At 40.1% G+C, this 18197-nt stretch overlaps 1 protein-coding gene across 9 annotated transcripts in view; it reads right to left on the bottom strand.

Moving 5' to 3' along the window:
• Positions 1-18197, bottom strand: part of Dgki (diacylglycerol kinase iota) — a 452799-nt gene that overhangs the window by 60214 nt on the left and 374388 nt on the right. For all 9 annotated transcript variants that reach the window (XM_036180454.1, XM_036180458.1, XM_036180455.1 and 6 more), the window contains 2 exons: positions 17400-17527; positions 14510-14632 (listed from right to left, as the gene is read on the bottom strand). In XM_036180454.1, the coding sequence (XP_036036347.1) occupies positions 14510-14632; positions 17400-17527 (251 nt within the window). The remainder of the gene's footprint in view (positions 1-14509; positions 14633-17399; positions 17528-18197) is intronic.

Raw genomic sequence — 18197 nt, 5'->3', positions numbered from 1 at the left:
CTAGAGAAAGAGAATCAGCCTCTCCCATGGATGAGCCCCCTAACTGGTTATCTAACACAAAGTGGCTAGTCCTGAAACCATATATGCACAAACAACAAATATGAACAAATTGTATTTGTATATTTATTCATACATATACATGTAATAATATTAGTAAAAAAAGAAGCTATCAATTTGACATAGAGGAAAGGAACCCTGGAGGTGCAGGAAGAAAGGGATAGGGTTAAGTGATATAATTCTACTTTAAATGTATAAAAATAAATTGAAAGAGAAAAAATACATTACAAAGATTTAGTAAGCAAAACAGCATATAATCTCTATATAAACAGATACACAAACCCAGAAATAGAATAAGAATAAAGATTATCAGTAAAGACACGTAGTTCACCCCACCAAATCGCTACAAAGGCACCAAGGACACCCAATGAAAAAATGTCAGTCTCAGTTAGTGACTCTGGGAAAACTAGAAATCTGCATGTAAAAAGAGTGAAATCTGATTATTTGTTTATATATAAGAGTCAACTCAATTTCCCATAAATGTACAACTATTGTGTGCTTAATTAAAAATGTATTTTAAAAGACCAACACTAATGGGTGAAAGACATAACTGTAAGGCCCTCAAATCACAAAGTTACTACAAAAAGTATTAATAAAAAGTGTTCTGATACCATGTACAACATTTTCTAAATAGAACTTTAAAAGCAATAGAGACAAAAGCAAAGTCAGACAAATGGAATTCTATCACACTGAAAAAGTTCTGCATATCAATGGAAACAATCAACAGACTGGAGATAACATACAGAATGTGAGGAAGTATTTGCGAACTATCTGATAAAGGAATAAAATCTGCAATGTGTATAATGAAAAATGACAGCAAAAAACAGAATCAATTGAGAAAAAAATCATAGTCAACATTTCTCAAAAGATATAAATGCCCCCCCCCCCAAAAAGTAAAAGACTGTTTACAATCATGTCAGCAGGAAAACGGAAGGCCAAAGCCATGAGGTCTTATTCCTGTTAGAGTGACCATGGCCATCAAAACATGCAAATAGTAATATGACAGCAAAAATGGAGGGAAAGAATACTTGCAGGCTGGTGACTGGAATATCAATTTATAATTCCATAACCCACATCTAGGGATGTTATCAGGCTGTGAAAGGGTCATTCCAACCCCAAAGGGGTTGGGACTCACAGATTGAGGACCACTGAACTATATGTTTTTACAATGTATCATTGTACTAAATGCAATGCAATTATTCTATACAATAGGAGGAATCTGAGGGAGTGAGACCTACGACACATACTAACCATTGGTTGCTGTATTGGTCAGTGCTGTATCAAGACTCTGTCAATTATAAGGCACAAGATCAAAGACCATTCTTAAACTGCCATCTATCCACAAATTTCCATTCAACACTTCCTGCCTTTCATGTAGGTCAGCCACAAAGCCTAAGGGCACTGAAAACTTCATGTCCAATTTCCTATGAGCAAAGTGACAAGATGTAATAGCAAAAGACGGCTAAATTCACAAAGGTACATGTTCTTAAAAAGTGTGGTACCTCTTGTGCCATTTCATCATTTTCCATCAGTGAACTTAGAGCTGAAGTAATAGATGTCATGACTATTCTAGTCTTTATAACCTTGCACAATGCTTTGCAATAGGTTTTGGAGTTGTGCATTTGTGGTAGCTCCCATGTGTTGCTCTAAATCTGTAAGATTTATAAATTTATTTATTTTGATGACAGTATCTTAATTCTGTTTTTTAAGTCTCAACTCAGTGTTTCGCTCTCTTCTCATCTCATAGCTTTCATTTAATGGCATCCCTAGTTTGGTCCTTCCTCAGGCTATATGCATCATTTGTTCCCTTAGAAACTGGATGTCAAAGAGGACAGGGTGGATGAATGCTAGGAGCCTGCCCACACACTTCTATTACTTTTTGGAAAGAGTTAGCTACAAAATACTTGTCTCCCTTCCCAGCATCCCCAAGTACATATTTAACATCTACAAACCATCACATAGCTGGGAGACCATCAGAACAATGGGGCCACCACATGGACATGAGCTTAAAATAAACATACAAGAAAGGTATGAAAAACCTTGTCTGAGACACAGAGTGGAAATTATATTCCAAAAATATTAAAATATTCATCTAAGACAATAAACTGTAGATAGGGTAGAAGAACTCTGAGATATTTATAGACTCACAGACTTGTCCAGTATGGCAAAATTATAGCAGAAAACAAAACAGCCACCTATGGCTGGCACCTGCACTGCCTCTACACACTGCTCAGCACATTGTGAATAAGTGAACCGGTCTTAGTGGTCAGATCTTTGTTGAGGAATAAAGCAGGGAATAAACAGAGCTACTGTGTGCATGGATTTTATTAATATTGCTTTCTCATGCATGCCTTTGCTCCTTACCTTTCAGGTGAGGACTATAACTAACATAGTGATTTCTACAGGACTGGGGTGACTACACATCCTATTCAGTGAGTGGCTATATTCCCAGCACTCAAGAGGCAGAGGCAGACAGATCTCTGCAAATTCCAGGGCAGCCAGGGCTGTTACACAGAGAAACCCTGTCTTAAAAAACCAATACACACACACACACATACACACACACACACACACACACACACACACACACACACACACACACAGAAAGAGAGAGAGAGAGAGAGAGAGAGAGAGAGAGAGAGAGAGAGAGAGAGAGAGAGAGAACCTTCTTATCTGGCTTATCAACTCTCCATGTTCTTGCCCAACTCATCTCTTCTTTTTCCTTCTTCCTTTTCCTGACCACAGCCCTCAGATCTTCCTAGGCTCTCCTTATCTATACTTCTCAGACTTTGGTAGAACACAATCTTTTTGTAGTAAAGCCCAACACACAGGAACACTCTGTTCCCATGGTGAATTTTCAGACATATCTGGGCATGGTCACTCTCATGCTTAAAGAGGGTATTCTGGTTCCCTGTGAGACACCTAAGAAGTCTTAAATGGGGACCAATTTCCCATGGGACGGTCATTCCAGGCACATTTTCAAGCTCTGTCTTACTGCTGGAAAAATCCCCCCTTTGTTTTCCCTCTGTTACCCTGTGAAAGGGTGCTGCACACACTTAGCAGTGTCCGGAGCCTGCTGATGGGCAAGAACCTCCATTTAAATCAAGGAAGTCTAGGCGTGGTTTAACATACTTTGAAAGCGGACTATAAATCCTTATCTCTAGGCAACAGCTTTCCTCTAATGAGCTTCCATCCAAGGCCCCTATCCTTAAACAACACCACTCCATGAGCTCACCCCCAGGACTGGGTGAGAAACAGTGAGCCAGCTGATCTAATGGACAACTTTGCTACCATCACTCCAGCCCCAGAGCACCTATAATTAAAGAACACAGGACCAAGAAGTGTTTGCATCGAGAATCTCTGTCAACTCCATAAACCCCCCTTTGTTGGCTTCGGTCCTTTCTGATTATGCTCATTTCTCTAAGACAATGAACAAGGCGCAGACCGTAGAAGAGCGGGCGAGAACGAGAGCAGGGATGAAAGTTAAGCACCATACAAAGTGGCATTGAGAGGAGAGAGACAAGCACACTCTATTCAAGGAGTCACAGACCCCTTCAGGGACAGCCAGGGGGCCTCCAAGGTAACATTCACTCCCAACACAGGGGAAGGGCAGAGAGAGAGAGTGGGGTGGTGGGGGTGGAGAGCACAGAGATGGGCATTGCCGCCAAGGTAAAAGTCCCCAAACGGGTATCACACACACACACACACACACACACACACACACACACACACACACACACGGACCTTCATTTGAAGTGAATATCCACTCATTTGTTTTCCTTCTCATTACTCCCCCACCTTGAAGATTGTCTGTGCAAATACACCCATGGATGGCCCTCATGTGAGCTGTGTTTGAAATATACTAGTTTTGAAATAGATTCTTGCATTTACATATATTAGGCTTTTTTTTTTTTAAGTAGCAATTTCACCATTAGCTTGTACAATCTGCTTTTTCCTCCTGAATACCAACAACCTTCAGTGTGTAGAGTTCCCTAAATGTCCTTTGAGTTGAAATGTGACTGCCACCTACCGTTCCTTTCCAGGAATGTAAACAAAATGAGAAAGGAGTTTCTTCAAAGAGAAGGGATGAGGAGGAATGGAGGAAAGTGGGCCTTCAGCACGGGAAAGCAATAAATAGATAAAAGAAACAGGGAGACTTGGGTTTACCTACTTAGTCAATATGGAAATCTAACCATGATCACACTACATGAGAGCATTTTAAACCCGTGAGGATTCACTGCAAGAATCAATCTTTGCAAAAACATCTGTCAGAGTGCTTCTTCAAAAGGGAAAAATGGAACAGAAAAGATCCAAACAAAGGAGACAGACCCACAGGGGACCAGGGGTGTAGCCTTCAAAAACCAGACTCATTGCTTTAGCAACATTTGGGACACCCTAAGTAACAGCTCAGGCTGAGACAAAATTCACTTCCATTTTGGGAGTATGTAGCTTATTTTATTTAGAAGTTGTATTACAGTAATTTGTGTTGATGGGGGAGGGGGTTGCTGCATACAAGTGGAAGTCAGAAGACAGCTTGGTGAATTGGTTTTTTCCTTGCACCATGTGGGTATCAGGGATAAAACTCAGGTCATCAGGCTTGGCAGCATATACTTTTACCCAGCGAACTACCTCACCGGTCCTTGTGGAGTTTTTAAAACCACACATCATAGAACTATGATGCTCTGGGCTATGAAGGTCTACTGAGGCCTTTAGGATTAGCACTTGAAGCTTCTAAGAAAGGTCATCTCACACAGACATGCTGAAGATACTTAATATTTATGTTGGGGTGTCCAGTAATTGAGAAAGCCTTACCCAGCTAATCATGAAGTCCAAGTAAGGACTCTGAATCCAGCAGTAAATATGGAGAAAAAAATAGTAGATAAAGCCACAGCAGTTTCAGTTCTCTTCCCAAAGAATTCTATTAGGGAGCTGAGGCTTCCCTTAGGAGACTGTGTCCAATGGAGTGGGAATCCTGATCTCAGAAGCCACTGCCTCCCCCAACACATCTATATTCACATGGAGGTCTCTCATAGCACAACCACCCACAAAATATGGAGGAACTACGTGAAAATAAGCTAAAGACCCAAGAACCATAGCAATAAGGCCAGCAAAGTACCCACAGATTGAGAAAAAATGGGCTCTTCACACAGCGTTATTAAGAACTTAGCTCCATCCACCCATGAGAGATGCTCAGAACACTTCCCATGGCACTGTCTAGGAATCTGAGGCGGGTACAAGACTAACTGCTTCATGGCATTGAGTGTGGAGTGTTACTGCATGGCACTGAGCACTGAGTCAGAACCTTAGAAAAAGAGAAACACAGTCTCCATCTCCCTAATTGGGGTCTCTCTCTCTTACTCAGATAGCTTTCTCTCAGTCTCTTCAAAATTATGGGCTCAAGGACCACAAAAGCTCTCACCAATAGTCTCACTTTCATAACCCCTTCTTCTATTTCCAGGAGTGACTCAAGCCGATCATATCCCAGACCACACACTTGTACATGTCCCCATGCCAAACATCCATCCTTGGGATGCACAGACAATTCTTTCAGAGCAGTTTTAAAAATGATTGGCTGTTCATACTCTATACCCATTTGCTGCAGTTTTCCCCAAAGGCAATCAACAGAGAAAACAGGGATTAGGCTGAAGTCTAAGGAGGTAGATTAATTATTTCAGAGGCAAGTACAAGGGAGGAGAGAAGACCATCAGAACTTTGAAACAGGCTTCAGGATAGGAATCTCTGGACTCTGAGAACAGAGGCAAACGGAATGCTGGTGGGTGGTGGACAAGTACACAGAGGTCCCTGCAGCCCTCCCGGCTCCCCAAACACTTCTTCACCCACATGCCCCGAGGGATCTTCCCTTCTCCGTAGAGACAAAGATAGAAGCAGGCCAGCCACAAGCTGACTCCTTCCTAACACCGAGGGGAGACAGGGATGGAAGCACTGGATTTATAGCAGAAATACTTCACGGCACAGTAGAGACAGTCAAGTTGCATTTGACACAGTTATGACCACTTTAGGGTGGTCGGTCTTAACCCTGATTCTGAGTGGTAATCCCCACACTGCTTTCTGTTGCCTGAGTATCCTGTTGCTACGTCCAGTGATATACTGGAAATCCCAAGGTACTGGGGCTCCCCTGGGTGTAACTTGGAGAAGAATGACTCAGTGCTGGGTTTGGTTCCCTTTCAGAGAATGAGAAATAATCATTTTGGACCCCAGTGAAACCGTGCTCATTTTTCTCATAGTGTGGGTGCTGCCCCTGAATGCTCTATAGGGTTATTAATAATCCTAACTGGAACTTGGCCCTTTAAGAAGAGAGGCACTATCAGTTAGCAGAACTAGCTTTGCTTGTACGGATGGTCACTTGTTTCAGCTTGGACATCATCTTCCCTATGCTGTATCCCTACTCCATTTATCAAACTGATAAGAGCCAATACCAGGCTGTCACTATGAGGCCCTCAGGGATGATCCAGTAACTGGATTAAAAAGAGCTGACTGTGCAAAGACCCATGGCATAGAGCACCTGCTACCAACATGGGGCTGCTCCCAGGGGAGACCAGACAGGCTGCACAGCCTCCACTTTTAGCATGCTCTTGCAAAGACTTTTCTTTTTCTTTTTCTTTTTCATATGGGCCTAACAGCATTCCAGCTTCTGCATGCAGGGAGAGATGGAGTTACCACCATCTAGTTTTAAATGATAAAGAAGCAGCTCAATCACACACACACACACACACACACACACACACACACACACACACACGCACACACACAATCGCTAACATTTTGCCAGCTTCTCATAATGCCTAGGGCAAAGTGTGTTGTGAAAAGCAATGCTATAGTCTATGTTCTGACTTTATTTTTTATTTAAACCTTTTGAGATTTTTAAACTTATTTTTATTTTATGTGCATGAGTGTTTTCTTGGTTGTATGTCTATATACCACATACAGGCAGCTCACACAGAGGCCAGAAGATACCTTTGAATTCCTTAGGACTCAAGTTACAGAAGGTTGTGAGCCACTATGTGGGTGCTGGGCATGGGAACCAGTCTTCTAGCAGCCTGAGCTCTTACCCATGAGCCACCTCTCCTGCCCTTCTGCTTTGGTTTTGAAGGATATTCTTACCAATCCCCTGGAGTCCCTGCCCACTGCTGTTCCCAGCCTACTTGGTAAGCCTAGGAGAAGCAGTGAGCTTTCTGCCCATAAGGGTCCCACACTTTCTCTTGCTCAAACTTCCCCTTGTCTCCTTTGGTTTGATTCACTTATGAATGTCTAGGATACAGAATCTTTAGACAGTTAGGATCCTATATGCCAAGTCATTTCCTTCTTCATTCAAAGAGCCTCTAATTATTTAGTCATCAAAGACTAATTAATTAAGAAAACCTCAAATACCCAGGGATGCAGTATGGGGAATATCTCATGGTATAGACTGCTTGACACCACTCTTCCTGGCTCCTCCATCTTTCCACTCAGTTCATCAGAGTTGTCTCTAAGTCCCTGTACCTATCATCTGGACTTTCTACTTTTTAACCTGTGGAATATAAGCATCCCCCAGAAGGAATATGCATACATCTTTATTATTTTGCCACATACTCTTCCTATATCAAATATATTTTAATTGAAGTTTGCAACATAAAAATGGATTGCACAGCCAGACAAAGCACTCAGTATTTTACCCATTATTTTGTTGAAGTGTGGTTAAGATTAGATTCAGCACAGCAATACATCAGATACCTGTTTACTTTGGTCTGTAGCCAGCGAGGCCTTGAATTTGCAATCTTCTTGCTTCAGCCTCCTGGGTAACTGGGAGGCAGGTCTTCAGCACCAGGCCCAGCATGCCTTTTCTCTAAGAGCCAGCATTCATTCATTCATTCATTCATTCATTCAACCTTCCATCTTTATAACATGCTGCTATTCCACATACAGCACAATATGTTGTAGGGATGGAATTAGCATTGCACAATTTGGCCAATCAGGGAACACATAGGATTTAAAGGAGTCTCCAGTTGCTTTTTATGCATTCCAACTACTGTTGCCCAGGTGTGAGCAAGTAAGGTTGCCAACTTTTACAAATGAAAAAAAAAATTAACAGTGATATTCCCAGTGCTGTAATTGTTGGCAAAATTTTGAACTCATAAAAGTGGAAAGCCAGAATTTCCTGGCAGCATTTGCAATAAAATATGTTTTTTAATGTTGGAATATATTTCTCCAAGCCCCTTTTCCCCTTGCAATGCCAGTCAAAACAAGACCTGCTCACAGGGAGTCCATGATGACTATTCTCCTAGGTGAACTTGGAAGCCTGATTTGATTGCCCCAAGTGGAGCAGGACTTCTGTGTGAATATTTTTTTGAGAAGTGGTCATAAAAAGAAAATAAAAAATATCTTATTAGGTACTTTTTACACATCTCACATAGAAGGCCAGAATATTCTTGTGTGTTTGGCTCTCAAAAGGCAGCAAAGAAATAAATTAGACCAAAGGAAGATATGGTTTTCCCGCATTTTTTCCAGCTGGGGTGATTATTCAAGGTGAGGAAGACCTAGACCAGTCAAAGGGGAGCAGGTAGGGTACTCGGACTATCTTGGCAAAACACATGCCAGGGATGATCTCTTTTCTGACGGCACCGAGTCCATCTCACAGCCCAGCAAAACCACGCACCCCACTAAGAAGATTAATTTTCTCCTTCTTATCTGACTGTGACGCTCAAAGGATATCTCTGCAGTTTAAATCCTCACCCAATCATCCCTCTCCTTCCAGGAACCTGGAGCTTTGACAATAAGTGCGACCCCCATTTTCAGTGGGGTCAGGTCATAACCTAATGTTTCCAGAGGAAACTGGGGAGAGAAAAGAGCTGAGAACCAGAAGGGCATGAAGCCTTTTCTCTTCCAGCCCAGAACATGTGAATTTTCAAAAATAAGGAAGGACATAAGGCTGTTTTCTTGATATCATGGCTGAATGGTAAACTATATGAAAAGGCCAATTTTTGGTTTAAAGAATGATGGTATGTTTTGGTTATCCCTAAATGGTTTCTCAGTTACAGATTTCTTTGAACATATCCAGGTAAAGTGATGTTAATTATCAGAGTGTTCCCTGAGGAGCATTTCTATTATATAAAGAAAAAGTTGGTATTTACTAGCTCATGGGCAATAGTACAATAAAGTATGCTTAAGAATCCTTTAAAAGTGTTCTGCTCTTAAAGCCCATTTTCATTAACTATTCCTATTTTTCCACATAAGAAAAAAAATAAAAGTAGAGTACAAGGGGAAGAGAAAATTCTAGTTTCTAGTTTTTTTTTTTTGCGTATGTCCACTATGATATGTATCAGTAAGAATTATAACCAATGGTTTCTGTAAGATTTCCCCATTAAATATAAGTTTTTCAAGGTTAATGAGTTTCTTACTTGGGCTTATATCTCCAGCACCTTTCATGGCTACTGAAGGCACCCAATAGTGATTCAGTAGTCCACTGTGTTTCCTACAAATGAAACGAAATAATAAATCAGACTTCACACACTGTAGCTCAAGCTTGCTAACTGTGACTCTGGTCTGAGGATGAAATATTCTGCCCATGGCAGAGATCCACCAGCCTTGATCAGCTGATGAGGTAACAGATAAATGTTTACACATAGGCATCTCCATGTTTTCATAATGAGCTCAATTTCACTTTTTGTTAGTGTCAGGTTTTGGCCTGTCCCGGGGCTGCTCACTACAGATTCACCCAGCATCTTAGGCCAGAGCCAAGTAGTCTCTTCTTACTTCTGAGATATTCCTTCATCTCGGACCTTTTAGGCTTAGGACTTGGGGGAATAATACATTATTATTATTGTTATTATTATTATTATTATTATTATTATTATTATTATACAATATAACAAACAAACAAACAAATAAATAAATAAATAAATAGATAGATAGATAGATAGATAAATGAATGCATGTCATTCCATTAATTTAGGAGAGTCTCCTAAACCAATAATCTGAAACCTGGATGATTATTGTTACTGGGAAACTAAATCCATCTCTGGGTCCTGTGCAATATCTAGTGAAATGTTAGTCTTCCCTGTTTCTAGAATGCTCATAGCAACCTGGAGTTTTCATTCCTTTCTCATTTCACAGATGCAGTGATGAGCACTCACATAGACTGTTTGATTAAATTTAAGTGAACTGTATCTTTTTTAGTCTTCCATCCAGACAAAATACAGTCTCACTAAGGGCAATTGTTGAACAATTAATGAAAAGGGCAAAGATGTTTTATATTTTAAAACAAGACCTCATGCACTTCCTCTAACTCACTAAGTAGCTAAGGATGATCCTGTAGTTCTGATTTTCTTACCACTAACCCTGGGTGCAAGCATATGTTTGATCAGGTGTTGTTATTGAACTCAGCACTCTGTACATGCTAGGCAGGCAGTCTACCAACTGGGTTACAACTCTACCCACATGCTATTTTAAACAAACTTTCTTAGGCACAAAAACTATTTTGTGAAACCTTTCATTAGGATCCTAACAGGAAAATGTGTCAGTCATCTCTTGCCATTTAATTTCACAATCAGTTCTTCAAGGTTGTCCTTTACTCTGTTCCAGGTTTGAAGACAGCATACATACACGTTGTGTGTCCTTCTTCGGAATGACAGACACTCCTGCAGGACCTGTATGTGCATGGGCACGCACATACCTATCCCCAAATCCTCAGGATTCTAAATGGAAACAATATGAATTCAACAAGACACAGCAGAGACAAAAGTAGAGTTCTTCCTGCTCACAGCTTCCTTCTCATTGTTCTTGAAGAAAGATGGAGAATGATGTATCTAAGAAACTAAGTGTGTTCAAACAATGAGAAAACACTGTGATCCAAGGAGACTTTTGGGTGGGGAAAAGACTTGGAGTGACCTGACTGCTGTGGAGGAAGAATGAGCTGGAACAAAGTATGTACCAGTCTTCTCTCTTCCATCCCTTGGGGAAATCTTTCCAGAATATTGCCTCTCTTATTTATGTACTAGAAGAATCAATTTTTTAAATGTAATTTACATTTTAAAATGTCATTTACATTGTTTTATTCTTTTTGCTATTGATTTATGTCTTTATCTTTATTGTTTGTCTCTCTTTCTATGTCCTTATTCTTTACTGATGTTCTGCTGTCAAATGAAATACTGTACATATTTGTATACAAATACCTTGTGTTGATAAATGATTTAGAGTCACAAATCATTCTGTGAATGCTATTTTAACAGTCAAAATTCTAATAAAAATAATATTTTCAGTTCTAAGGCTTTGAGGATCTTGATTTGTTCTTCAAGAGTCAGTTACTTAGTATCATCAATATGTTGAAATTAAACCCATTTTGTCTTCTTGTTGATTGAGGCTTTAGGGCTGGGTTAACAGAAGCCAGTCTCATTGCAATAATTCCTCATGTCCTTTCCTTGTATTTATTCCTAAATATTTCCACTGTGAAGATACTTTGCAATATTAAGAAACCATGGAACTAATATATATATATATATATAGAGAGAGAGAGAGAGAGAGAGAGGAGAGAGAGAGATAAATAGATATAGATAGATAGATAGATAGATAGATAGATAGATAGATAGATATACATAGATATACATAGATATATCAAGATGCTGCGACTTGGAGGGGAAAGGGTTTATTAGGCTTATACTTCCAGGTCACAGTTCATCATTGAGAGATATCAAGAGAGAAATTCAAGCAGGGGTTTGAAGCACAAACCACGGAGGAATGTTGCTTTCGGACTGACTTTCTGACTTGCCCTGTGGTTTATGCTCAACCCAAGCTCATCTGACCAGGGATGGTACTACCCACAGTGGGCTGGGTCCTTCTACACCTACACTACAGTGAGTGCTCTGCGTCCAGGGATCCATGGAGTCAACAAAGCAAAGATGAAAAGTATTTTAATAAAATATTGTTTGTAGTGAACAGGTATGGCTCTTGTTATTCTTCCCTAAATAATACAGTACCATAACTCCTTGGGCACTGTTCCCCTTACACTAGGTAGTGCATAGAACGGAGAAGTGGATTGAGTGCAAACACTGCTCACTTTACATAAAGCACTTTGGGATCTGCTGGGGTTCATAGAAACAGATGACTTCACAGTCCAAACAGAAACCAAAACCTCATTCCAACACAGGTTTAGAAGCTGGCTGCTATGGGAAGGGCTCTGTGCCTTTGCAATTCTTGGGAAGAACATGCACTACTTCAGAAATGATCACTTTATGTGTTATGAAGTATACATCAATATGCTCTCCAGAGAAAACTCTGACCACAGAAGGCTAGATTGTGATAATAGTCTACTCTCTGGAAATCACATATATACAGAAACACTCAGGTGGTCTGTAAAGACTTGATATTTATTTCTGCCCATAATTAAAACTCTAATTTTCCAATAAGTCTGCCCACAGATAGATGGCCACTTATTTAGCCATTCACGGATGGCTGACTCATCCCTGGTCACGAGCCCTAATACTGTACAAAAAGGAAATGGAAAAACACTCTGGATTGTAAGCAATCAAAATGCCACCCAAAATGAACAACACGGTTTAATTAAAAAGAGAAAATCCATAGCAATTCATTTTTATCCTTTCTCCTCTTCACATAAGAAAATAAGAGGTAATACAGGGAAGTAATTAAAATGAAGTCTCCTTTTGCCCTCAGGGTGTCTGAGTAGAACCTTTGCCAATGAAATAATTAGCTTGAGATTTCTCATTTTTCTCCCTTTGTCCTGGGGAAATTGCTTCCGGTCTTTCTTTAGAAACAATGCAGTGTCTTGCCTCTTCATTTAACTGTGGGCTTCTAAGAAGCTCAGTAATCTTGTTATTCTGTGGAAGGGTAAGAGTGAATGTTATAAGGCCAATGTCACCATTTGATTAGGACCCTGAACCAGACTGAGAAAAAAAAAGCCTAGTTTCATAAATGACAATAAAATTCTATAATGTCTGAGATGAGGTGATTGTCCTGAAGTCAAAAGTGGGTGCAAATGAATGACCTCAGTTTGCACTCTAGAATGTTCTCCTGTAGCAAAATATGAGCAAACAAGAGGGTTCACTTAGCACAAAATACCAACATCTCTGCAAAACTCCAGCTGCATGCTACTTTCCAGCCATGATCAGACCCGAAGAGAAAGGATGCTTGCAAGGCTAGCCTAGACACAGGAGTTGTGTTTGTTTACCCACACATGCCATGTCCACACACAAATAATACCTGGCTGTCTCAGTTTCCTTCCTGTCATCTTAGAGAAGAAAGAATTAACCATAGCTCACAATACCAGGTGACAGTCCATCACTGTGGGGAGGTTAAGGCAGCAGGGCAAGGTAGTGGTTGTCATATCACAGTCATACTCAAGAGCAGAGAAAGATTTAGTAATGTATGCATGCTGACTGCTCAACTACCTTGCTCCTCTTTTATAAAGTCCAAGACTCAAAGTCAAGAAATGCTACTACCCTCTGCTAGACAGGCTCTTCCCACACCAATTAACAGAATTAAGAAAATTTCTGACAGGCAAGCCTGCAGGCCAACTTGATCTAGACAATCCCATGCTGAAGCTCTATTCGCAGGTGATTCTAAATTATGCAAAGGTAACAATTATAACTATCATACCATTGTAGGAAAAAAAACCCTACTGGGCAGTATTACACAAGGCACACATGCATACATTCAGAAATTGAGATAAAGAAAGCAGCAAATCCCAGTGATCACACAATGAAAGCCTGGGTGTTCTTTCCTAATGATTTGCAAGGGACCTGACATACTCTTGTCTCCAGTAACAAGAATACTAGTGAAGGTTAAAATGTTTACAGACCCTGATGCACAATCTTAAGGTAGCTCACCAGGAAGATAACAGAAGATGGAGATCCATCATGATCCGGCATGTAGATAAACCCCAGCAAAGTAAATAAAATGTCAAGACTGACACAGACACATGCGACAGCTTGATCAACACTAAAAACAGGTCATTTTTCAGACCCTCCTTCCCCCAGCAATCACAGTGACACAAATGAAAACAGCAAGATCCAGCTTAGTGGCCCCTGGGCCCTCTGTCTGAAATAAATGATGTTTCAGCAATAAGAACGTACCTTCCACCTCAAGGGAAGAACCAAGGGCGATGACAATAGTCTCTCATGTTTTAGGAGTCTATTGGGTAACCCTGACCAACAACTCAAAATAGGGATTTTCACGTCTAGTGTTGAGGTTTTTGTTAGATAGTCTATGGATCTTCTACAAGTAATATTATTCAGCTGAGCTGGTTACACACACACACACACACACACACACACACACACACACACACCAAATAACAACAACAATTAATGAAAAAAGAGGCCATGAACTTGAAAGAGAGCAAGGAGGTATATGGGAGGGTTTGGAGGGAGAAAAGGGAAGAGAAAATGATGTAATTATACTGCAATCTCAAAACAAAAAAATTACAAAATAGCAAGAGACTCACTGTAGCACTCTGGAGTGACTGAGATCTTTCATATCTGAGTCCTCGTAGTGGGGTGTGATCATCCCCAACCCACTGTCACTCAGCATGCGTTTCCTCAGGGCAGGGTTCCACCAGTCAGACAGCCTGGGCCAAAATTAGTACCAGAAAGTAATTGCACATCATACTCTACTTTTTTCTCATAAGCATCTTGTTTTAAATGTGAGAAGTAAAACCCATTTTTACTACATACACCCTTCATATTCATCATTTCTCAACAGTTCTGAGCTACTTGTATGATTTTGTCCTTTTTATATTGATGAGGTATTTCATTTTGAAGATTAAGTCATTTTATTACATGTGACATGAGTAAAAAATTAATGGAACCAGATACAGAAATTAATTTAGAAAATGAAAAATCCTAACCTCATTCTTAGCATCTTTGTTTTTGGTTTATTTCCAGAAGGCATTGCTGCTGAGAAATAAGAAATCAAGGATGGATTGAAGATCTAATGGATTTTCAGGCTATTCTGTATTTGGATCTAAGTAATAAAACTATAACCCAGGACAAAGCTGCCCCTGCTTGGCATGGGAAGAATAAGAGGGAAAAGTTCAAAGCGACCTTGTTCCCCATCAAATAAATTTAAGAGTCTTAATTATGTGGGATGGACTTTAGACACCAGCATCTGCCTCTTTTTTGGTAAGATATCACACCAGACTGGATTCCTTCTGGTGAGTACACTTGTTTATGCTCTATGGTTATGGGTACACAATCTCTGTTTGCTTTGAGCGCCTGCATATGCTTTCTTGGGCAACCTGTGTTTCAGTCATCAGTCCCAAATACCAGGAAGCTGCTATCTATTAGACTTCACAAGGACAGAGATATTTGTCTGTTTTTATTTTTGCACTATTGGCTCTCACATGTTTAAAATGCTATCTGGTGCATAACAACTCCAAATAAGTATTTTTGAATTGCTAAATATTTTTAAATAACTTAGACATTTTACAAGATGACATTTTAGTAAACTCACCACAAACAAGGCATTGTGATTCTACTATGAATATGGTAACTGTAGTGGCATTTGGTTTAGAAACTTCTATGTTATGTGGGAATGCTTTTTTATACTTTTCTACTACTTTTCAATTTTGAATCATTCTCAAATATTTTTAAAGATTTATTTTATTTTTCATTTAGATGTAGAGTGTGTATTTATGTGTGGGTATGTACACATGTGAGTGTAAGTGACCACAATGTCCAGAAGAAGGAATCAGATTCCCTGGAGCTGGAACGTAGGTGGCATGAATACACAATATGAGTACTGGGAACTGAACCCAGGCCCTCTGCAAGAACAGTGCATGTTCTTAACTGCTGAGCCATCTGTCTAACCTCTCAAATAATATTTTAGTACAGTATCTTGTATATTTTTTCTTTACTGCTGATTAAATGGGGGGGGATAATATCTGCTTATTTAAACCATATGCAAACAATCATTAAGCACTTTGATAGTAACCAAAAGAAAAAAGAAAAAAAACACTGAGGGGAAAAATTATGTCTATAAAATGGAACAACTTTTCTTATCATATGAAAAAAAACAAAAAATAAAGCCAGCCAGGCAGTGGTTGTGCATGCCTTTAATCCCAGAACTTGGGAGGCAGAGCCAGTGGATCTCTGTGAGTTTGAGGTCAGCCTGGTCTACAGAGAGAAATCCAGGACAGGCACAAAAACTACACAGGGAAACCCTGTCTCAAAAGATGAAAAAAAAAGTAACCAAAAAATAAAACCTATTTTAGCTAAAACAAAATACAGAATCTGCATGAAAAACAATGTGCTGCTTAAATCTCAGGTTTTTTGCTTATTTTATATGCAGGATTATGCAAGCAATATAACTCTGAGCCTCAATTTTCTTATCTATAGATTTAGGACAATCACAGAACCTGATTGGTAGAGTCAGTATGAAATGATGTAATATGTCACGATGTCTACTAGTGACAAAAGTCTTCTGAGTACTTTGTCTATGTCAATTCATCTACACTAAAACCAATTCTCTGAGTAGGTGATGTGCTGCCTGGTTGTGTGTGTCCACTTGACACAAGCTAGAGTCATCAGAGAGGGAGCCTCAGCTGAGGAAATGCCTCCATGAGATCCAGCTGTAAGGCATTTCTTCAATTAGTGATTCATGAGGAGGGTCCAGCTCATGGTGGGTGGTGCCATCCCTGGGCTGGTGGTCCTGGGTTCTATAAGAAATCAGGCTGAGCAAGTCATGGAGAGCAAGCTAGTAAGCAGCACTCCTCCGTGGCCTCTGCATCAGCTCCTGTCTCCAGGATCCTGCCCTGTTGGAGTTCCTGTGCTGACTTCCTTCAGTGATGAACAGCAATGTGATGTAAGCTGAATAAACCTTTTCCTCTCCAACTTGCTTTTTGGTCATGATGTTTTGTCACAGCAATAGAAACCCTGACTAAGATGAAGTGATACTATTATGCGTAGTCACAGATGAGGGAAAAATACTCAAGAGAATTAAGTCACTATTAAGGAAGAGGAATAATACAAGAGTGACAGAAACAATCTAGATACTTTGTGTCAAGCAATTTAGAAACAAGACAAAAAGAACAGGATTAAATCACTTATGTCAACATTTCATCCGGATAACACACTAAATAAAACCCCCATATTGAGAGGCTGTGCAATAGTAAAGCAGGTTCAGACAAGGTAAGAGACTGGCTGGGCAGGAGGATTCCTACACAGCCATTTAGAAGATAGCCTTACAGAACTAGCTGCTACATCTTACTTTAAGGAAACATCAATAAATCTGAATTCCAAATGTTTTAGAATATCAATTCCAAAGCCAAAGGAGATAGATATAGAGGTCACACCACAGCCAGCCAATGCTAGCACTGAGTGAGGAGAAATACTCACCCCGAAGCCTGTTCAACCACCAGGTCAGGCATTCCTGGAGGTGTCCCTGCCTGCTGTGACACCACCATATCTGGGTCCAGAATAAAAATCTCATCGTGAGAAATCTCCATTACAAAGTGCAAATGTTCCTAAGGGAGAAAAAACAAGGCTGTCATGATGTTGACATCAACACCCTCAGAATAGGGAATGAACTGTGTGATACACCAAAGAGTTCCACAGTTTCACCAGAAGCTTGGGCATCTGCCATCCTCCCTAAATTAACAGAGTGGCAGACAGAGGACAATGGGAGAGATGAACCGCCCTGGTTTAGGAGTCACACCTGACCAGGATCTTGTTAGATGGAACCAGAAATGACCTTTCCCCTGCTACTTCCCAGATGGTGTAAGATCTGGCATCTGACATGCCATCTGGTCTAGTACAAGGACATGACAGCTCGGACTTCTGCCCCAGGATATAGCCAGAGCTAAGTGGCAATGGTTAAGAAAGACTTGGTTTGCAATAGTTCAACACTGTGTAGTATTTTTCCAGGGCAATCTCAATACTGGGAGGAGTTTTTAGACTTGGATAAACATAATTTTCCCTCATTATTAAATATGGGGGAAAATCTAAGTTGTCTAAACCAAAATGCATTTAAAATATGTAAGCTTCACTTTGGCCAGATTTACAAATACCCATATAAATGAAGACTTAGAGTGCAGGACTGTGATAATAGGTGTAATTTAAGTTATTATCTGTTTTCAATATCCATTTCATTGAGCCCATGAGTCATAAGACAAATGCAGAGAAAAAGCATTGTGG

Source organism: Onychomys torridus, chromosome 3, assembly GCF_903995425.1.
Source record: "Onychomys torridus chromosome 3, mOncTor1.1, whole genome shotgun sequence".
Lineage (NCBI taxonomy): Eukaryota > Metazoa > Chordata > Mammalia > Rodentia > Cricetidae > Onychomys > Onychomys torridus.
Note: the sequence above shows the minus strand (reverse complement) of the source record. Positions and strands in the feature narration are given on the sequence as shown.